This window comes from Aptenodytes forsteri, unplaced genomic scaffold, assembly GCF_000699145.1.
Source record: "Aptenodytes forsteri isolate BGI_AS27 unplaced genomic scaffold, ASM69914v1 Scaffold55, whole genome shotgun sequence".
In the NCBI taxonomy this organism is placed as follows: Eukaryota; Metazoa; Chordata; class Aves; order Sphenisciformes; family Spheniscidae; genus Aptenodytes; species Aptenodytes forsteri.
Window position 1 is genome coordinate 6,683,795 of NW_008796063.1, and position 23,637 is coordinate 6,707,431.

General features: G+C 42.7%; 1 protein-coding gene across 1 annotated transcript in view; it reads right to left on the reverse strand.

The window, feature by feature from the left end:
• MAD1L1 (MAD1 mitotic arrest deficient like 1) overlaps positions 1-23,637 on the reverse strand; it is a 393,552-nt gene that overhangs the window by 94,008 nt on the left and 275,907 nt on the right. The window contains exon 17 of the mRNA XM_009286395.1: positions 3,439-3,629. Within this exon, the coding sequence (XP_009284670.1) occupies positions 3,439-3,629 (191 nt within the window). The remainder of the gene's footprint in view (positions 1-3,438; positions 3,630-23,637) is intronic.

Here is a 23,637-nt window from a genome sequence, read left to right on the forward strand (position 1 = left end):
AGGGGAGTGATAGAGCGGCTTGGTGGGCACCTGGCGTCCAGCCAGGGTCAACCCACCACAAACATTTTAGAAAACCTACTGAGCTCCTGCTCTCAGCAGCACCTTGAAGCCATACGGTCTATAAAATAAAAGGATTTCCACTCTTTTCATTTTAAATTGATTGGCTTCAAATGCTTTGGCTGAGACTGCGTCTTTAGGCACACAAAAAGAAAAAGCCCATGATTTAATTTCTCTACACTGTTTGTTCATTTGTACAAGTGTCTCCAAATCATCTCCTCTTCAAATTTGACCAGTCTTTTTGTTTACCAAAAGACCTTCTTTGTCTGAAACAATTGCCATTGCCTTTCTAAAGACCTCATTTCCTTACCCTCATTCAGGATCCACCCAGAGACAAGGGTAAACAGTGTGATATACGCACGGCCAAGCAATGACATCCTGGTTTGCCACTGCTTAATTCCAAGTTGGCTAAGCTCATTTTGAGGCTCCCCAGCAACATTTGTTTGTTTTAACAGACATATTTAATAGGTTGTTACAAAGGGATTCAATGCAGTTCTTTGATCTCTCAGGGCTGGCCTGGCCTAGACACAGCAGCCAAGCATTATGCAGAACGCCAAGTCTGTGCCATGGCCTAACACACCCAATGTACCAGCAACAGTAACACAATATGAAACTGCCAAGTGCCCCAATAACTGCAATGCATTACATCCCACAAAAAAATCATCAGCAACTAAACTCCTGGTGAGGAATCTGTAACACCGCTTTCCACAGCATTTAATTAAAAGAATAAAAAAGAGCAAACAAGCGAGAGCGAGCTGTGAAGTGAGATGCGCTTTGCTGCCTACGCACTCACACACAGAGGGTCTGAAAAATCACTGGAACATCCTTCAAGTTGATGAGCTCATCTGTTGCATCGATAGGGATCGCCAATAAATACTGATACGGTTTCACTGGAATTCAGTGCTCATTTATAGATACAGTCATTTATATTCGCAGCATGGCACTGTGATTAACCCTTTCATTGAAGCTCTAATTCCAATTAATGCGAATTGGCTAGACACATACAGCATGTAGATAATAAGCTCTACTGCAGTAACAGCATACCTTGGTCGGGAAAACCAAACACACTTTTCATCTTCATTTAGCTTTGAAGAGGTTACATTACAATAGCTCCTATCGCATCCCTGCTATTGAAGCCTCACTGAAAATTAAATGCCACCAGCAGTGCTACTGAAATATGCTCTTAAGTTTACAGGCAAGCTACAGAAGCTTGTAAAGTGCCAGGGGACTTCTCTGGTTTAATTATATAGACCCTGTTCCATAAATTGCTTGAATGGAATAAATACAAATAGCATTCCCTGCTTTGTGACCTCTTTGGGTTAATGAAACACAAACGCCCACAGTCTACTATGGCTCAGAAATTCCACAGCATAAACACACAACCTCGCTGGAAGCCGTAGTCAGGATTCAAGCCTTGATACATACATGAGAACCAGCGGCCTGGACTCAGCAAGGAAATAATTTGTTGTTTATATTCTACTGCTATTCTAAGCTGCAGACGGTGGGAATTGTCTGCGATTTACTGAACAGGGAGAAAGAGTCTGAGATTTTGTTGTTCAGGCTCTAATTAGCAAATCTGCTTCTCTATCCAAAGAGATGTGTGAGGTAAGAGAGGCTGAGGAATTCCATGAATCAATAAGCAACCCACCCTTGGTTTTGGGAAATGCGAGATCTTGAAACTGCTGCTGGTCTACCTGGTGACACTTACCTCCATCTTCTGGACTTACTTGGGAATAAAGACTTGAGTGAAGAAGAGAAAGCAAGACGAGTGTTTAGGGAGAGGAATCCCTACTTGATTATTCATTCTTCTGCATGTAAATTATTTCTATTACCATGACATGAAGGAATATTTGATCCTACTGAAGACAAACTACCGAAGCCAGCCAGCTCTTGTTCATGTGGCCAGTACGCAATTTTCTCATGTTTTCTTAAATTTCTCCAAACACTCCATCTCTCCTACAATGCAGAAAGAACTGCTAGTTGTACTGTCTGGGCATGGCAGCCAACAGACGTCTCCAGGAGTCTGCTGACATTTCATTCACTAAACATTTAAGAGTACAGGTGTGAGCACAGACCTCTGGAGGTCTTAGAGCTAACAGCATTGCACCATCTCAGCGTGAACTGTTTTTGGGATTCAATGACAGTACCTTAAAACCAACAGTCATCCTCCTCCCCTGACAGTGAACTTTATTTTCTTGCTGTCATCTGTCTCAGTCCAGAAATGTCATAAGTAATGCAACAGTTTTGGCGATATTTTCCTAGTTTTACTAAGGATCCTAGGTGCTGTCTTATATTTACCCTCACTTGCTTTATTTGGTGGTTGGTTTTTTTTTTTTTTTTTTTTTTTTTTTTTTTTTTTTTTTTTTTTTTTTTTTTTTTTTTTTTCCTGAGGCTCTAGAGTTGCAGAACAGGAAAATGTTTGTCCTGTTATGTAAAGAAACAATACCGCAGCAATCCACACGTGGCACACAGCAGTAGGTCTGCAGAAACAGAACTTCTCCAGGTCCTGCTTGTAGAGTCCCCTCCTGTATTGAACACTTCCAAAACCCTCACCCTTCTCATAAATGAGACTCACCCCAGGGGGATCAGTGGGAGGCAGGTATGATTTTAAGTGCCAGTTGTGTTTGTCACTGAGAAGTAGAACGTTCTCCCGCTGACCTGTAGACCTGGGCTGTTGACACCTGAACTGACATAAAGATGTAACTTAATAGCTTGATGGCTCTCATGTCACACCTCAGCTCTCTAATGTATCAACCCAACGGTACTAGCTAGAAGGTAACGCAGAAGAAAAACAGCACCTATCAAGCCAGAACCCAACCTCAGACCACCTAGCTAGACCAATAAAGGTATCAGACTGGCAGAAGACAGACTGTTATTGCTGTTCCTCTGTGCTGTTCACGTAAATGGCACTTCACACACACAGGGATGAGTTGCTGCTCAAAAGGAATTCCAATTTACATAAAGACAAGATGATGACATGCAGACAAGCTAGAGGATAGCAAAGACAGCAAGGACATACATCTCACAGTGAAGTGAGGATGAAACCTTGATGGTTACATAAGATTTTATTGCCGCGGCGTATATAACTGATAATATAAAAAGGTGAAGTGCAAGGCCAGATGCCTTAGGTATTATGCATATATAGTCTCTTCTCTTTACTCCTGATTTTGATATATAAGTGGGAGACCAGATGCCAAACCTTCCAAGGTAATTTTTTTAAAAGAAGCAAGGATCTTTACTTCCCTCATAAGGAACACCCTGTCACATAGCAGGGGAGCAGTGATTTTCCAGTCTAATCACTGAGAAAAAGAAAATACATTCTGGCATGCTGAAAACCATGAACGCAAAGAAGCAGGTGCAGCGAGGGGTGCGCAGACCTACCTTAAAAAGCAGGCAGTCCCCTTGGTGCTCAGCGTAAATGGAGGTGAGTCGATACTGGTTCTCAGTTGTGATGTCGATCTGGTACCCCGTTAGTGTGTAGCACACCTTGCGAAACTCCTGGATCTTGGTCTGGAAAACTTCTTTCAGACGCTGGTTTTTTAGTTCTGCACTTTCCACTTGCTTCTTCAGCTCTGTGTAGGGGAAGAAAATGGGTACTTTGTTATACATCATCAGCACAGAGCCCTTGCGCCGTATTTACGGTGCTAGCCAAACTAAGTGAATTGAAAAGGTTAATTAAATTTTTAAAAAGTGAATTAAGCAGGCAGAATAAAGAAACAGGCAAGCTAGATTCCTCTCCTCCTGGCCCTAGCAGACCAAAAGATAATAAACTGGGGAACAAGGAAAACAGACATGTCTTGGTGAGATGGATTTTTCTTTTGCTCAGCCAGCCTTTTAACAACATGCTACAAAATTCAAAGCTATAGTGTCCATTTCCCCTCACACACACATCTTATTTTCTACATGGAACCCAAGAGAAGGGTGTTACTCTACAGGAAGCAAGAAAGTGGAAAAAATGGTAAGAAATATGCCTCTATGGTTGCATCAGGAGGAAGCTGCCTATAAGGGAAATCTCCTCCAATGTACTCTTGATTTGACTGTAAGTGCTTTGATCTCAAATTGACGCACTGCTTAGGAATCCCTTAAGATTCGGGAAGGGGCTTTTATTGTGATAAAAAGCCTGAAGAGTACCGCTGCCTCTTTGCATTTGCTACCTTAACTGGACTAGTCCTTAGAAGAGAGGCCCTCTGAGACTGCCTGCCACTCACCCTGTATTTTATTGCTACAAAGGGAGCCACGAGCACTGTGAATCCTTCAAGAGGATACAAAACAATTACCATGAATCTTTCACCCAAGGTGCCTTCTGAGTAATTAAACCACTATTTATCCCCCCGTTAATTACAGAGATTGGCTTTACTTTAATATACGCTAGAGATGTCTCCCAAGTCAGCCTGTTTTATCAACACTGCAGTCCAGAGTTAGAAAAAAAACCTGACTCTTTCTACCAGCAAACAAACAGACTTCCTCACTCGGATACCTCTTTGTCATTCTGAGGTTTAAGGCTTTGTTTGTGCTGTGCTGCAATTATGTCTCTGATCACATGTAGGCCATACGTCTTTATTTTTGCTAGTTCAGAGTCCAGCACTAGGATAGCAGAAAGTTCAGCAAGATGACTGCTTGAGTATGAAGGAAGGTTTTTGGCTGCGCTTATACAGCCCATGCTAAAGTATTACTGTTTCCCAAGCAAGCTGGAAAAGTTTTTGCTCTAGTATTTGCCGAAAAGTGTTTCCATCGACCTCCCAAGCGTAGTGCAGGAAGAATGTAGGATGGTAACTGCAAGGCCATGGACTTGCCTGTGATTCATCTCTGAGCAGCCGCAAGTGCACCAGGAGAATGCGAGTCTCCTCTTATCTTCTGTACTGCTTTAGTTAGGCACTCCAGGTGGGACAAAAGGATAATTCAATGTGTTAAAAGTGCCTTAAATGCCACTGAGACTGCCCCTGCTCAGAAGTACTTTGGCCTTAATCCAATTCAGCTTAATCCCCAGGCAAGGACAGGAACTCTTTAATGGTTAAAGAGAACTACGTGTCCCTTTACTTCTGAGTGAGAGCATCCACACAGGGAGAGTTAATGCTGGCCAACTCCTTACCTTCGGTTAATTCAGCTCCACATTCCTGAGTGGCTTCTGGATATGATGTACAAGCAAAGTATTTCCTTTACTCCAGGTCTCCCCCCAGCTCTACCTTGCTTTATCAAGGGGAGCAAGCCAGTCTTGGGGAACATCACATACGAGTTTGTTCATTAAAACACTGCTATACAGGGAACTCCCCAATTGCTGGGGGATGTAAAGTAAATAGAGTATCCAAACCCAGCTTACAAGACTGAAGGGTTGTGGGTTACATACTGCGCCTTCTCATAAGGTTGAAAAGGCTGTGCCTTTCCTGACCACCCACCTTCCCATTCCTACCAAACTCATTACTGCGTGATTAACTCAACCCTTCCTTGGATTGTTACAACCTTTTCCCCGTCATCTCAGCTGGGTCTGGTCTTTGATTAATTGAGTAATCAGCCTCTGAAATCAGGAAGTTAACTGGCAGCTCTGACCTCAATATTCTCACAGTCTTCATTCAGCTATGCAACTGTTAAGGACAAAATCCTGTATATGAAAGTAAAAATTCAGTGACCACACTGCAGTGGTAAATAACATTTTGCCACTGTCAGAGAAAACACTGCCTTTAATATATCGCACATGTCCAACAGCGATATTTTTCACCCCTAATAAATGCAGCCTAGCCTTGCAAAAGTAAATCTGCCTTTTCCTACCGCATCTTGGAGGCTGCCTTTCCTGACTTTTATAAACTTGGAGGTGGATGGCACCCTAATTCATGAACTCCTTGAACAGCTTTCGTTATTCATGAAGAGGTAGCACCTTTTCCACCGTTTCATCTCTCAGACTTGGTACTGCTAATGGCCATCAGGAGCATCCTCACACCTGTTGGGTTGCAGCCTTATCACCCACCCACCAGCGCTGGCCTAGTTAGACTACAACTGTGTGAATCTAGAATAGCAACTAAGTGATGGCAACTGCTTTCCCTCCACTACCCTCAGGGTGAAAAAGGAAAAACTCTGACTACAGTCAGTCTTTTATGCAAGAAATCCTGAGCTTTTCAATTTAACTGAAGGACTAGCAAGCTTTCACTCCCGACAGCATGCCCTCGCCTCCTCCCCACCGCTCCTCCTGGCCCTCTTTCCAGTGCCTGCGGCAGTTTTGGTGTATTACCGCGTCAGCTGTCCTGGCTGAAAGAATTCATCTGCATGAAAAAAACGGCATCTCCTTGTTAGAGATGCCTTGTGTCAGCCACTGGCACAAGGTGCTCAACTCGGTAACTGCTAAAGTAGACACAGCCGAATGTGCCAGCACCAGCCAGGGACAGGACAAAGCCTTGTCATCCCCTCTGTGGCTCCATTAGCAAATCCCCAACAGTGTTTCTTTAGTGGCACAGCTTGGGAACGGGGCAGAAAAAAACACAAGCAGGTACAGGGACACGATAGAAATGCTTAAGTTTGCAACTGCCCTCAGTGAAAGGTCTGTTGAACCCTGACTGTAAAACAGAGATTGCTCTTTATGCCCAATTAAATTGCAGTCCTCAATAGTTCAGCTATAGCAACTGCTGATGCCTACCTCCTGCAGTATTTATCCCGTGGAAACAATTCAACTACGGACTATTCCCAGATTAACTCAGGACAGCACTTAGGACTGTGACTACCCACCTGCTTTCCTTTGAGGGCTCTGCTGACACAGCCAAGAAGCCACATTGTGAGGAGGATTCATGGAAGAGTAACTTGGTAGGAAGATAATCTGACACTTGAGAAACGGAGGATGGGATCCCACTGCTGAAACGAAGCCATTTGAAACACCCTAGGGTATCTTTCACAGCTTCCCACCATGCTTCTGCAGGAAACAGATTTCCTTCAGGTTCTGCATCATACCAGTCAGCCCCAGGCCAACGTCTCAGACACTTTGGGGTGTCTAAAATGGCACAGGATGCCTATGTTTAGGCACTGGGTACCTATGTAGCCTCTCTTCACCATGGCTCTGCCCACATACGGCCCTGGCGCCGCAGATTCCCTGCACCCAAAGAACAGCACAAGCAGCATATGCGCTGTCCTGGGGATAGTAATTAATCTTTCTAATATTTCCCCCACCAAGTGAAGATGTTAAGCTAAGAGGCAGCTCATTGTTTGCTCTGCATCTGAATTCAAAGATGTGATGGCACTAATTCTTAAGCCTCACCTAATACTGCTAAGTCCCGCCAAATTTCTAGCACAGTCAGGAAAAATTGATTTAAAAGTCATCATTTGCACGGAGTGCAATTCAGTGTATTTCAGAGCAATGTTTAAGGCACAGCCATAGAGGTCACTGAACAGAGGGAGATCCTTTCAGGATGGGTTGAGGTGCATTAATAGAGCAGGTTTCTGATGACAGCATTACTGTTTCTACGCGCTCTATCTACCACCTACAGAGCATTGACTGTCTTGATCCTTTAAGTTCTTTCACAACATTTGGAGAATTAGGTTTAATTTTATCTTTAAAAGACATTGTCTGAAAACTAGAATCCATGTATTTAGAGCTCTCGTGTGAGGTCCTATGTTCAACTCTGTCACACTTGCACAAAACAGGCGAGAGAATTTGCAGGTGTGCTCTGCAGAAACCATGGATGGGGAAAGTCACACCACAAACGTCCTTCATCCCAGAGAAGGGACACCAAAGCATCCCTCACCGAAGCATTAATGAAACAAATAAGAACTGAGAAAATAAGCGTGAGATTTGGCAGGTTATGCCTTGGTCAGGGATAATGACTGGCTGTTTACTTTGCCTGGAAAAAAAAATGAAGGAGGAGAACAGGGAGAAAAGGAAAATATTTGGAAATCATACTGCCCCATCTCCTTTGTATTCAGGCCAAGAGTATGCACAAGAAGTTGCCCATCCTGAAGAGTTTGATGGGGAAAAAAATCCTCACTGAAAAAAATCACTAGTCTGTTACAAAATTAATATTGCCAAATGATTAACTTCCCCCTAATGATGCTGCTTCTTGAAACACCTTGTATTTTCACACACTTATATCAACTTTAATGAATAATTCAAACTATTTTGGATAAATAAATAAAGTATGAGTTGGGCTTTTTTGGTCTCATATTGAAAATGTCACTGCTTTTTATTCCATTGCTTTTACACTCCTTACATCTGAAAATGCTCACAGCTGCTGGAAATACCTCAGCTTTGGCTCTTGTTCTGAGTTCAGCTAGGTCAATCAATAGCAATAGCAGTCTCTACACCAAAGAAAACCAAATCCACGCTTAACCTTTTCCCCAGGGAAAGAGGAGGAAACAATGTGGCTCTCAGCATGCCAAAAGTGGCATGAAATTAAATGTGTCACTAGTCTTTTCCAGGAAAACACGAATTTGTTCTGCCCATCCTCAAAGATGCCACAAGCCGTGTAGCTGCATTAATTCAGCTGCAATCCCAGCTAATATATCTCTCCCTCAGAAAGGCCTGAAGTCCTTTCTAACTCTCCATTAAAGGTTACTTTCCCTTAGTAACATGTTTGGGGGTCACTCACTGCAACACACGCAGGATAAAGTATTTACACATAAATTCCCGTCCCTGCTGACCCTGCCAGAATGCCTCAGACAGATGCCACCCAACATTGCTATGGAGGATACTGTATTTTTACCAACCCTGCTCTATTTAAACAACAGACTGCTTAGATTTTGTTTCCAGCCTACAGAAGGGATGCCAGTACCATCTTGTTCTCACAAGGTCCATAATGGGAAGAGGAAACGCTATTTTCTCAATACCAAGAAGCAAGGCCACAATTATTCTCTCCCACCTGCACAAGCTGCTTCTCTTCATTTCCATAATGCCGTGCCTGCCATGCAATGTCACCCATCAATCACACCCTCCTGTACCCCAAACTGTGATTTAATTACACTCTCCTATTGCAGGTCTAGCCTCCCCATCCGACTCTCGAGTCTCTGCAACTCTAAGGCTGCCCTTCTGCACCTGAAATCCTTCCAGTCATTCCCCCGTTCAAACCCTCAGCTGAAGTTTTCTCTTCCAGCTTTAGTTTATGAGGAACAGTGTCTGAAAAGAGTTCTGTGATATTCTGTGAAGGACACAACATAAAAATAAATTGTATCGATTTAAATAAAGGCTAATAGAAGAAAAACTGAGCATCTTCTGATGTGAGCAAGTTTATGACCATTGCTTTTGAGAAATAAAATTTGCTTTGCTAGACTTTATAGGTGTGTTTTACGCCCTGGGTGAGTGAGGGAGTTGGGGAGATGGACCACGCAACCCGACTGGCGTGGCAGCCCCACACCACCCTTACTCGACCTTACAGTCTGGCAGACTCAAACGGCTCCTTGCGAAACTTGCAATTTGTGACATTACAAGCATGATTTATAACTTTTCTTGAAGGTAAAAACAGTTTTATATTCAGACTGCACTGGCTGTTCAATTTTAAACCTAAGTAGTATTTATTTGATCAGTCAACACTGGTTTATTTTTAAACCGTGTATGTGCCATATGGTTCAGTGCACCTCCCAGCCCCCTCCTCCAGCCACCAGCTTGCCCTTCCAGCAGCTCAGGGAAGAGTTTTCAAAGGCAGCACGTTACAAGTAAAGGTCTCCACCGCCATGGCCAGCTACAGCTCTTGCGTTGCCCAAGAACTCTCCACTAAGAAAATCTCCCGTATGTTTCTCTTCACTGAAGATGCTTGTCTGAAGCCCCCGTTTCAGACAACCCAAGTATCTTTACAAGGGTATTGTTTCTTGGAAAGAAGTCTGTAATTAACCTTTATCCTCAGATAACCTGTACAAAGTGGCAGAAGGCATCAGAAGGCTAGGGTGAAAGAAGCAGGACATTGAGGACTAGAGAGAGGAAGCTATAGAGGAGGATAAACTTTCTCTTGTAGTACCTACACACACATATAATATGGATTAGGATTAAGTAAAGAGTTCTTTTCTTCTCCTGATAACGCTGAGATTACAATGCAAGGTTGCAAAACTCACAAGCACACTTGCAGTTGGCCTAGGTACAGGATTCAGCCCCGGCAGATGAACCACCACCGAGCCAAAGGCTCCCTCAGGGGATCCCAGCGCGGGCACTGCTTGGAGCTTTCTCTGCCCTTTTTCTCCTTGTTGGCAAAGCTGTTTCAGAGTGGGGGAAGGCAGGAAACGAGTGGGCTTTTGGAAGCCCAGCTCAGCTCCTCGGCCACCCCTGCAGCGTGCCCATGCTGTTCTCAGTGAAGGCAGTGCAGTGTTGCGTAAAGAGACCCTAGGTAGCTTTAAAATCACTGGCTTAAATGATGCGAACAGCCTGCTTGCAGCAATACAGAACTCAGTGGGGATGGCAACATTCACCCCAGACGCAGGATAAATTAACCTCAGGAGAGCTATTTATTGCCCAAGGTGGACCTCACCAATTAGTATGAGATGGCACAAACCATTTGGAAGTTAGGATTGTCACTCTGGTCATAAATTGTGAACCAACCTGGAAGACATCTTCCTGCACTCCCCCAAATGATGATTAAAGTCTTCTAGCCACATTTCCCTTCCATATGGCAATTATAGCCCAACAGTGCTTCCCAGAACAAAGCGATGTCAGCTGGAGCTGCAGCTAGTCATTAACTTCAGATGCAAAAAATAGTCTCACCTTAAAAATACAAATATACTGTGTCACTTAAGTTTCCAGGAAAGTAGTTATCTTCCGCTTCTAGAACAAGCTAGCAAAGATCAGGCATTAAGTCTTCCAGTCTACCTGTTTTCCAGGTAATCTATTTTGGAGTTATTAAAAAAAAAAAGTCACTGGGACTTTTCATGGGTTGCAGTTTAGGGAAGTCTGGTAGCAAGAACAGGGGCATAACTTCTATTGCTTGTCAGAGGAAGGAGAATCACTTCTCCACTAGGCTCTTTCCAAGAAAAAGAGTGGTTTTGAAACTGCTCAAGTGTCTAATGTAAGAATTAATCCTAGGGACTCTATAATTAACATATATAACACGCATTGTTAATTACATGGGGTGGTCTGCAGAAGCATCTAATAGGCGAATTTATCCCCTGTCTGATCACCTCCCCTGCACTCTGCCCATTACCTTGTTTCCACTGGCACATCACTACTATTACTACCACCCCAAAACACTGGATGCTATTTAAACCTGTGAAACAGCATCCAACATCTGCTATTAAAACAAACACAGAAAAACTGCTCCAGAAATATTTGTTTGTTCCTTCTCAAAGTGAAGATTATTTGCAGGAGTTATAGTGATTTACAATGCAGGGTGGACAATATTCAATCGTGCATTAGAGAGTGCTTTAAAGTTTATTATCTAATGATATTCACCAAGGCTGTGAAGAGGAGCTTTTCACCACTGGCAAGAGATGATTTCAAGGTTTCCCAGGAGCACAGCGTTTTGCTCTTACTCCAGGCACTTTCTATGCTCAAATTCTGATGCTGAGACTCACAGAAATGCTATTTGGACTTGGTGATAGTGTCCAAGATTATGTTACTTACAGTATCTGGTCTCCCTTTCTCCCCTGCGCTGTGAAGTCTGCGCTCACAACACAAAGATACTGCAGCTTTGCAGGCAGATGGATCTAAATATAGAATTAATAAACACCTAAAGGGATTCCTACCATTTCTAAACTAGCTTATCAAATAACTATGTGGTGTAAGACAGAGTCTGAGATGGGACAGGGCACCATAGAGGCATCCTTTAGTTCTTATTTGGGATGCACAGACCAAACTCTAAACCCTGCAGACTCCGTGACCATTGGGAGGGCGGTTGTGAATAAGCACACGCCGCTGTGTTGGACTAAATCCCTTCCTACCCATGAACTGCCTCTCTTCTTGACAGACATTGTAACACCACTACCGGCTCCAGAACTCACTTTTTTGAGACAAAGCCCAGTGCCCCCATTCCCTAGGTAAGGTGGCTTTGCTGAAAGGTCAGCCTGCCATTTCATTTGTTTGCACGGCCTGGGCTAATGGAACTGCTTCCACTGTGCGCAGCACGCAGGCAGGCTGGAGGGTCGCGGAGGACGGCGAGGAAAAATGCACACCATTTTAGCCAGCCAGCAGGGATGAAAATACAATTGCACTACAACAGATAAAGGCAGGTCTCTGCAGCATGCCACCTTATTTGTGTTTTTAATGGGAGAAGATTGTGGAGTTTGTTTTAGGGCTTTTGTTCCAAAGGAAACTAAGCTCTAAAAAGCCTCTACTCACTCCTTCTATTCAATCCTTCCCCCCCCACCCTCCCTGCTTATCCCCTTAATAGTGTTTTGCAGTGTTGGCACTGCAAACATATTGCTCTTGGCCTGAAAGTACTCTGGATGCCAACTAGTCAAACCTTCCCCAGACCCTTCTTTTTGCTCTTCGTCCTCCTGCAGCAGGCCCCAAAGGCACTTACTCTGCTCAAAAAATCACACCAGACATTTCCTCTGTGCGCTCTTCTGAGTGCCCTGGACCTCCTCTTGCAGGATAGCAGGTTCTGCCCTATTTTTATTGCCATATTTTTCACGTTCTACTTAATTTTCTGGTGTCCACTTTATGAAAACAATCCTTTAAAGATGATCGTGCTAGAGCTGAATGAAACGCTGGTTCAGCATGGAGCAGCAGAACAGCAAGAGGCGAAAAGGGGCTTTCAAATAACAAAACTGCAGGAATGTGACACAGATGTAAAGACAAGCAATCTTTTTTCCCTGGAGCATGAAAGATGTTTGGAAACAGAGCCATCTCCTGGATAACCAGGCTTTCAATCACATTATTCCAGCCTCTGGAGCTCATATTTCCATCGAAGGAGTCTGAAGTGTTGTTATGGATAGGGAGGGTTATTTCCCTTAACCCTGTGCTAATGCCCTTGAGCAAGAGGGGAAGGCTTGAAGTCTCCAAGCAATGCCCACAAACTGTCCCAAGCCGGGCAGGACCACCAAACTCATCTCTGGGCAGGGAGATGGGAAAGGTAACATCTGTCTCAGCCCAAGCGCCGAGCCTCATTTCCCAATTCTGAATTATTCATCACGTGCTAACTTCCAAACCAGTTCAGTTTTAAATTTTTAAATATTTAATAATTGGGTATTAAATATTCATGCAATTTTATTAGAAATTTTGGAAGATGGGCACTAAGGCTCTAATTGTTAAGTTCATCATTGGGACTGACTGGCTACTCAGACAGACTTTCTGGCTTCCTAGAGAGAGAAGGAAGGGAAAAAAAGGCAAAACAAGTATTTATGGACCTCTCTGACTCTAAATCACAAGACACCACAGATACCTGTGCCATTCATTTTCCAAAAAAATCATCTCTTTATGAAAAAGCTGGGAAACCTACACTGGGAACATGCCAGAAAGCCCTCAGCTGCAGTTTAAAGAGTCTTTAAAAGTTTCATTTCGGTGTCATAGAGAAAGAAGTCCATCTCGGTTTAGCGTATCTGACTGGTAAAGGGACAGCTGAGCAGCCTTTGTCTACAAGAGCAAGAAGAAAAACATGCAATAGGTCTCAGTTGTGATTCAGGGCAGATGCAGGGAAAGTTCAGCTCAACACACCTGGAACGAGGCAGATTCTTCCCTTTTTCTGATGCCTACTCAGAGGGGACAATGGGATGTATAGTTTCCCCTGAGCTGGTCTGACAACTTGAATTCATTAAATACCCATGTCTGTTTCTCTCCACGTAGTTCCTGCAGACCATGTTTTCTTCTCTTCTACCCCCTCCTTTTTAGTAGATGACATCTCTTTAACCCTGATCCATGCTGAGAGCGAGCCCATGTTCCTGTCCCTCTGTATTATGAGTGCACATTCCCTACTGCGCCAGAAATTGTATGGTTTACACAAAAGATGACACATAAGCCCTGGAATTATATGCAAATGAACGGATCCGTTCCTTACTTCTTACCATTACAACTCTGACTTTCCAACAACTGCATGGGGTAATTTTTGCACCAGCTTTCAAACAAAGGGCATCTCTGTGTTATTAACATCTCACTGTGGCAAGCAGTTTGTCACCTTTCACAAAAATGATCTGAAAAGACACCAGCAATTATTCCTAAGGAAATTATTGGGTGGCTATGTCCCAGCACAGCAGCTAGAAGCTAAAGTGACATAATATTCACTGGGAAAACTCCTTTTTCAAGTCAAGAGAACATGGAACAGATTAAAAAATGAACTAAATTGGAAACAAACACAAAACTAGAGGAAGAGTCAAGCTTGTTCCCTTCAGTTTTGTTCATCTCTATACCAACATAAGGAGCACATCTTCAGAAGAAAACGAAAAGCTCCTGATTATGACACAAGATGGCAGGACATTAACTTTGGAGACTTATCCTGGGAAGGAGCTTGGTATGTTACAAATAAAAGACCCTGAGGAAGAATGACTCAAGCACCTCTTTCAACTGCAAAATCCAAACGATTTCTAGGTCTTGTATGTTCGGTTCTTCCAACACTTTTTAAGCACTGAGGACTAAACACCTGCAAGACAGACAAGTGTTCTCTTCCTGGGATTGCTATATAATTCTTGATTGTATCTTATAATAGAACCCAAGAACCAACATTTGCTTGGCTAATGTTCACGAGTGAAGTGTGGCAAAGAGCAGAAGCCCTATCTAATTCCAAGTAAGCAATTACTCATGCTCTTGGACAGAAATGAGCAAGTAGAGTCCATGCCTGTGCAAGAAGGACCAAGGGATCCAGTCACCCAAATTTCTTTAGCAGTGGCGAAAATGGTGTTGGAGAAGGTGATGTTCTACTGGCTGTCCTTTGAGGACAGGCCATTGCTAGTTACATGTCAAAATTACATTAAAAAACCCCCAAAAATGAACCTAACAGTCTGCCCTTGGAGATAAAAGTAGCAATGTCTTACAAAGATATTTTGCTAGTGCTGAACCAGCTCATTACCTTCACCTCTGTGAAAAATGCTTTTCATTACTTTGATGGAAGCCTCTTCTAAACACCAACACCCATGTTTAGAGATCTCTTCTTTGGAGCCAGAGAAGCACAAGAAAATCTGCGCAAGTTTCTTGTTTGCGATGATGGGAAAGAAGGAACTATTCCTGCACTTTTTGGGTGCATATCGTCAACAACTCTAAGCTTGGTCTCTTCATACAATCTATAAACATATTTAAAAGATTATGAGCTCTGCCCATTTCAAGTCTGAGAAACATCCGTACAGCACATAATGGTCCAAAATGGAACCTTTAGTATGTTTCTTTCTTCACCAACATTTCAAAAAGTTTCTCTACATCATCTAGGAGGTACAGTCCAGAGCCAGACATCATCATATTGCTGCCATACACTCACACAATACCTTCTGCAAGCATAGGACAACAACGCCAATGTGTAGCATAATACAGCCAGGGGACAGAACAGATCCATGAGGAGGCGAGGACACGCAGTGACTTTGCAAAGTTAACTTAAAGGGCAATTCATAACAAATAATTTTAGAAAAGGAGTAGGAATAAGATTTTCAGAGAGAGAGAGAACACAGAAAAGATTTCAGGACTGAGTCAAGCACTCTGAAATCTAAAGCAAAAAAGAGAAATAAAATGGTGTGATTTGGAAGAATGAGAAAACGATGAGAGATGGACAAATGCCCATGGCCACCCATAAGGCTGTATAGACCTACCTGCTAAAGACAACACCTTCTGTGGATTCTTAGAGCTTTGCTCAAATGCAGAACAAGGGCAGTTTGAATAAAGGATCTGGCCAAATCACCAAGGAGGTTAAAATTAGTACCACTTTTAGTTCTTATCAGCTGAGGGACTTTGGTGGAGGAACAAACAGGAATGGTGACTGATTTCACACTGCATGTTCAAATTACCTTAAGCGAGGTGAGCAGGACCACCTGGGAAGACCTCAAATCACAAAAGAATACTTGTGGATAGATCTAATAAGACAGAGCCCTTTCTTTTTTCTAAGAAAGAAATATTTTAATGGCCTGTAAGCCTTTTTGCAGCAGCAGGGAAAAAACAACACCCAAATGACAGATTTCTGCAATGCAGAAGGCTCAGCATCCCTTTCTTCGAAGGAAGGCCGCTGAGAGAGTCTAGTAAAGGGACTCGATAGCTTGAGAGTTTAAACTAGAGCTTTTGGCATAATTTTGACTGCAAATAATAATAATAATAATAAAATTCTCTGACAGAGGGGGTTTGGGTGGAGAAAAAGGGTGAGGGAATTAGAAACATATTCTTAATGAAAATCTCATTTAGCAATTTTTTTGGATGTGCTTAAAAATTCCACTGAGGTCACCATTCTGGAGACATGACAAACTCCTGGGATAAAGGCTGGAAAATCCTGGTAGTGGTGTCACATTTAGCAAGTCAAAGATATGTTTGTATAAGGCTGTAGAGGGCTAAATCCATTTTACATGCCGTATGTATTATTAATTTCTGACAGTGGGCTTAGAAAAACCTAATTCGCTGGAATACGAGCTCCCTTTGAGCGGAGGGAAGCCTTTTCAAAACTCATCTTTTATTGACTGAGTCATTTTTGAGTCAATCTGTCTGCTTTTGGCAAGACAAGAGTTTTAAATCTTCTCTCTTTTTTTCCTCCTTTTTGAGTCGTGGCAAGTCTATTAAAACCTGCTAATGTATGCAGCAAGGCCTCTGATTTGAAATGTAATGAATTCTTCAGATAGTGGCAGATTAGGGGGAGAAGATGATAGAAACAGCCAGAGACTCCAAAAAAAGAACTCTCCAGAAAAAGAGGAGGAGAAGGGTGAGAGGGAACGAGAAAGATTAACCCTTTTTACCCAGAAGAAGAAAATCTTTAAGCTCCGTTAATAGAATCAGTTAAAAAGGAGAACTGGAAGAGGCAGAGCATCTTCAGGCTTGCCTGGGGCTGAACGAGACAAAGAATAAATGAATCTTTCCTCCTAGACTCTCTTGTAAGATTAGGTAATTCCCTAAGTGAAAAATGAATAACTTGGAGAAAATTAGCTCCATCCATATAAATAAGCCTTCATATTCCAAACTCGTCACCCAGAGCTTCCCAGGCGAATGCCCTGAAACATTTTTGCTGTTGTGTAACAGATGGTTTCCTCCTCCCCCCTTCCTTGGTTTGGTTCCAACCGCAGTATCTTTCAGGTGATCTTGTTTTAGCACAAAAATGAGCATTTTGGGTGTAAATCAACAATCCTGTTAGTGAAAGGACGCTTGGCAGTTTTATTGTATTTGGCATCTTTGAAGTGCCGGACAAACATTACACAGTTACACAAACGAGAGATTAGCACTGTCTCCATTTTACAGATAGAGGAGCTAAGGAAAAGAAAGTCAAGGATGCTACTTAATTCCACAGCACTGATCTGGTGACAGCCTGGGCTGAGAACGCAGAATCTGCTGAATCACAGCACAGACCTGGGATACCTTCCAGTTTAACAGGAAAATTCATAGCTCAGCCTTGAATTTGATGGCTTTAAAAAATAAAATTAGCTCTATAATAAAGTTCTAAAGAAACAAAACCTTAGAGAAAACAGTCTGATGGAGCACAGGTGACCCACTGGATTATAATTAAAATTAAGCTCAGCATAACTCATGCAGGGGAGTAAACATGGGGAACTGAGAAACTGGCCCTGTCAACCTAATGCCCCTTTGCTAATGACAGGCATTGAAATGTTTTAACAACTGAGAAATCCCAAATAACAGAGGCAAAATCCTTCAATTTAGCATGCAGCAGAGGTATCTAAGTCCATGCATGTCTTGAAGGAGAGACTATCTTTCCCTACAGATGCAAGGAATTCGGCCCTCTATCACACAAGTCAAACTACAAAAGGCAAAAAAAAGTTTAAAGAAGTGCAAAGTTAGCTCAAAAGCTGCTGGAGGCACAGAGACTGTGGAAAGTAAGCATGAGTTGGAAAAAACAGCAGCAGGAAGTCTTTGCAGTGGGATACAGGACACAGGTAAAAGCGTTATCCTGGAGGCCAGCAAGCTATGGGAGTTAGCCTGGCTTTTCAAATTGCTCCCAGGTATTGTCTGCTCTCGCTGGCAGAAACACATTTTTTCCCCCCCTGGAGAATAACAATGGCTGTACACCTGTGCCCACTATCTCCTAAACTCCATCAGTCCCTTGATGTGATTCTCCCCAACTGGGAAACTGTCTTTTCCTACCCGTCTGTTTGCTTCACAACCCTGACATGAGAGCCGCAGAATTCACAGATATGAACTTTTACATCTCCACATATTAGTGCTTTCAGAAAGAAGAAGAGGTTACGCTTGCTTTTATGTACGTAGACACAATCCCGACCTTTAGCTCAGTCTCAACACTCTGATTCAATAGCTGGCACTCACTCTCTGAATCAGTAATGAAGTAAAGGTTATGGCAGGGAGCACACTGTGCTGTGGATATACCATTTTTCAGAGAAGATAAGAAACTCAGACCTGGACCGTTACAGAAGTGGCAAAGCGTTTTCCTGGCAGAACATTTTTATTTGGGGACGAGGGCACAAACCAGGACTGTGGAATCAACCCTCATGTCCTGTACAAATGCCATGTGCATAACTGCGTTCTGCCTCCTCCACTTCCAAGTTAAAAAGACACTTCTCACTTTCTGCCGTAAGGACGGTTCCTGCGTGGCACTAAGCGGTTACTATATTTCACGCTAGCCGTGGATGCGTTTTAGTGATGGATGCAGCAATCCCTGTGCATATTTCCTATAGCTGTGAAGTTCATAGAGTACTTTGGGAATCCGGAGAGGCTGACATGCTTACTGCAGCAAGCCCTGCCGACACCAGCTGCTGCAGCAGGCTCGAAGAATAGCCTACCCCAGAATATCACTATTTTTCTTTTTCAACTGCAGTCTGCATTCCCCCTACATAGCCTCTTGACCACTCCTTCCTGCCCTGTTTGTTTGGAAGATCCTCTTGCTTCTTGGCTTTGCTTGAACTCTTCCATCTCTCTAACTCCTGAGAGCTCTGAACCAAACAGTGCCTTGGTGCAGGACCTAGCCTGTTTGAAATACGACCAGTCAAAAAACTGAGATCCATGATGCTTAGTCATCAAAGAGAATATTTTGGTGTAGGAAAAGAGCATACCATATAGGTAACCTTGATTCTTGGTCTGCAACAATCCACACCCAGGGAGCAAGTGCACAGAGAAATCTGCTCTCTTGCATTGCAGTCTTCCACGAGAAGGATTCATTTCAGTCTTGGTTTAGAGAAGATTTCACTCCCTGCTGCTGTGAACTCTTCCCACTGGGGTCAATGACACCGAGTGCCACAGAGACCATGCTGCTGGCATGTATGGCACTGCTGGGACAGGTCAGCCAGAGGTTTAGGAAAAATATATTTTGAGGGACAAGTGAGGGGAGGGAAAAATGGCATGCACAAAAGGTCTCTGTGTGTGGGATGCGCAAGCAATGAAAAATATTTACCCAACTAGGCTAAATCAATGAATTAGCTCTGTGCTCAAAGAAAAAGTTATCATTTTTGATAACTATTCAGTAGTGCTATTCAGTAGCTCACTTTACATCTGAGAAAAGTCTGCAAAAATCCTCTTGCATTATCCCTAGCCTTATAGATTTTTTCTTTCCATCTGAGGCTCAGAGTGGGGATTACCCACTAAGGTGCAGTGGCCAAATCACATTCAAACTATTCCCCGTTAAAATAAGAAAAAGCTTTGGTCTTTCCTGTCTTCTTCCATCTCATTCCCTTCCCATGTCCACATCCAAAGCATTTACCTCCAACTTTCAATGGATGCACAAGTCCTGAATACCAAGAGGACACACAGGATGATATCTAAATAACAATACTCACTTCTCTGTCCTACAGGTTGCATCCTACTTCTTCAGCACCAAAGAACAAGAGTCCATTTAAAATCTTCATCTACTTCTAAACCCAGTAACAACAGAGTTAGCAGTCACCAGTCAGCATTGACCAATTTTGACCTGCACAGTTTCCATTATTTCATCCCCCCTTTTGTGAAGAGGGATGTTGCTATAATGGTGACAGCAGCCCTGGCAGGTTGGTAGCAGAGCATCTGGGCTCAACCACACCGCAGTGCTGAAACATCTGCAGTCGTTCACATCTGGCCACACTGATGCTTGACCTAGCAGCACCAGCTTGAGCAGATGTGCTCAGCTGGTGGGACCATAACCAAGTGGAGTTAAACAAGGGAGTTAGTAAGTACAGCTGGGGTGAGGTAATAAAAGCAAAAGAAGCCTAAAGAAATACCTTCACAGGCAAGTGAAGCACAAAACTACAGGCAACTAAAATACTTTTACCACATTGAGTTTTTATAGAAACGTGTTTGCTTTTCCTCAATCACAGAAGCCAGAGACTGTAAACATCTGCTCGTTCATGCAGTCTCTCTCCCACAATGTTTTGATTTAGGTATTTTCCTGCAATGTTTGCAACTTAAACACATCAGAATTGTGCCAAGGCTTCTGAAACAGTAAAAGGGATTGGAGTTATTAGAAAAGTGAAAAGTTAATGAATCCAAAGTCATTAAAACAAACTTACAAGAACTCTAGCATTGCTCTGAAGCATTCCAAAGCAGAAGAGCTGAAATTACCTTGAAAGCATCTTTCCAGTAAAATTAAAATGACCTCCCTTTCAGCATGAGACCTATTGAAGTATTTTGACTCTTTGGACATTATAATCTTCCTTCTGGACAGCCACGTGTCAGTTATAACATCAAAGTATTTTAGTTGATAGACATTATCAACAGTTGCTTCAAAAAGGTAGTGAGCTGGAAGCAAGGCATGGCTGTTGTACTCTCAGTACTATTTATTCTGCTGCTCTATTACTTTTATTTATTTGTATTAGGATTCCAAAACAAAAGAAGTCAATTATGGCTTACTAGGAATTATAAAGAACTTGTGTAATTGGGCTTCTGATTTAGTTATCAATACAAATAGACATGCCTCACTAAGAAGTAAAAGACAAAGCCATAAAGCAAGGTTTGCACTATTTGCAGCTGCTCAGAGTAAAAAAAAAACATTAGAGAAAAGCTAAAGGGATTTTTATTAATGCTTTAGATGACTTAGAAAAAAGTCACTTAATCATAACATTGTAAACAAGGAAGTTCTACAACAGTATTTAAAAATATCTGGAATTGTTTCAGGAGCCCTATTGATTTGAATTAGGCAGCTGCATAATCACAGGGGCTGCAATTTTAATGAACATTTCAACAGGAAATGTAGAGCTGATTATATATATCAAAACAGGAAAGATCCAAATGCTGCAGCTCCTCTTCTCTTTTGTTGTTTTATTACCTTAGTGTGCATATCCAAACCCACTCTAGAACTAACACACAACTTACCTGACTGCCCCTTCTCTCATTGGCGGCTTCCGACTGCAACTCTGATCTTCCCGTCTTGATACATGCCATTAGGCACAGCATTTTGAAAAATAATTAGGGATTCAATCAGATTTTACACTGGAGCAAGTGACTGGAAACTTCAATGCTGTGCTGCAGTTCTCCCTTAACATACTTTAGGGCATGTTATATATACTTAATTAGATAATGTTTATAAAGTGCTTTGAAGAAATAGGGAACTCTGTGAGGGCTAGGTTGTATTTTCAGAAAGGTAAAGAACAGCGTTGAGACAGCATGGGCACCGAGGGAGAACAAAGCTCTGAGAAACTGAACACCACCTTGTTTTCAGAAAGGTTTCAGGACATCTGAGAAAAAAATATGTCAGCAGCTTCCAGCATCTAGGCACTAAGAAAGAAACAAAAGTTGTAAAACACAGGATGCTGCAAAGGCACTTAAATGACAACGTTGCTGGTATCGACGTGACAATAGCGGTAACAGAGTCAGAAAGGCAGCAGCACCTATGCAGCAGAAAAACTTTGCGCATACACAAGCACAAGGCATTGATTATTACTCTGTTATGGCAATTTGCAAGATAAAGAGTCAGACAGCGTTGCAGGCCTTGATGAAACAAAAATGAATGCACTCCACTCCTGTGAACACTCTTATTCATAAGAGTTGGAACTAATGGAATAAAAGCATCTTGCTTCCTACTATTTTGTAGTGAGGGAAGCAGGGTTCTTTTTGCTAAAGATAAGGTGCTTTGTTAGCTGCATGCTAAAATACTAAAATACACTGCAAAATACAAAAATGTGTTCACCACAAAAGTCTTTCTAGCAGAAACGGGACAGTGCCCGGTCTTCACCAGACTAGGTACCCAGAGCAAGCACCGAACGGGATGCAGATCACAAAGAGAGGCAGAAGGACAGGTTCTCCTGTGGATCAGGATGAGGCACCACACAGGTTCTCGCAAAGGGCATCTGATCCAAAGCTCTGTTAAAAGAATCTGGAGAGCAACAAAGCAAGCTGTGGCTAAATCCACTCGGAATGGCAATGAACAAGTGATGTTGCATCCAGCCACTTGCCTCCCTACAGGGCAGGCGGCACAGAGAGTGCTCCAAAGAGTTTCCAGCAAGCAATAAAAGCAAACAATGTATGCAGGGAGCTTTAAAAATGATTGCAAAGAGAGCCCTGAGCTTCTGTTTTGTGCATTTTTTTTCTTTTTTTTATTTGCCTAAACTAAATTACATGATTTCCTTGCAAGTCTAATTAAGCAGTTAATTGATGCTGGTGCCCTTTAGCATCTGGCATTAAAGATTAAGTAAATAACGGAGAAAAGTGCGTGCAGCACCCAGCAATAATTAAACACAGCAAGGGTTTGTTCCCCCACCCTCCCCCATTTTAACCTGTTATGTATAAATCTCTGAGGATAACTGTCTTTAATAGCCTCAAATACACTTACACACCATATAATGATACTTGACAACAGTATTTTTTCCTCTTAGAGATGGTGGATAGTAGGTGTATCTTTGATCTTAACCAGCAGGTTTTATTTTATACCTTGCACGCAGGGGAAGAGCTTCGCTGCCACAACTCTACCCAACTGAAGAGCATGTTAAATGGATCTTCATGGGAACACACTTTTGAATCCAGGAGCGTGAGCGTTGGGATCATGCATTAAAGATTTGTGGTCAAATTTCTCCCTTTCTCATGCACTTACTCCTTCCTGATGGTCCATTCAATGTTATTTATCCATTTCCTGCAGACTATGGAAATGCAGATTATGGGAAAGCTTTCCTGTTAAGTCTTCTACAAGAAAGATTGAGTTATATAAAATAAAGTAAAGCTGTATTAAAAAAAGCCCTGTGGACAAAAAAACCCATCCAGAATTCTAGACATCACTACAGAACATGGATTCAGCCAGGGGGAATCTGTGTTATTTGTAGGCATTTTCAGGCGCTGTCTCCAATGTTGCTGGTGCGAGGCTCAGCAGTGGATTGCTATACATAGGCACTTCAACTCACTGCTTGGAGGATTTCACGTACAAAATGTCTGATCAGGAGACACGTCTGCTGGGGTCTTAAGCCCTGGCTATTTTTAAGGTAAGCTCAAGAAGTGGGCCTGTGGGAACCTCATGAGGTTTAACAAGGCCAAGTGCAAGGTCCTGCACCTGGGTCGGGGCAACCCCCGGTATCAATACAGGCTGGGGGATGAAGGGATGGAGAGCAGCCCTGCTGAGAAGGACTCGGGGGTACTGGTGGAGGAAAAGCTGGACATGAGCCAGCAATGTGCACTCGCAGCCCAGAAGGCCAACCGTATCCTGGGCTGCATCCAAAGCAGCG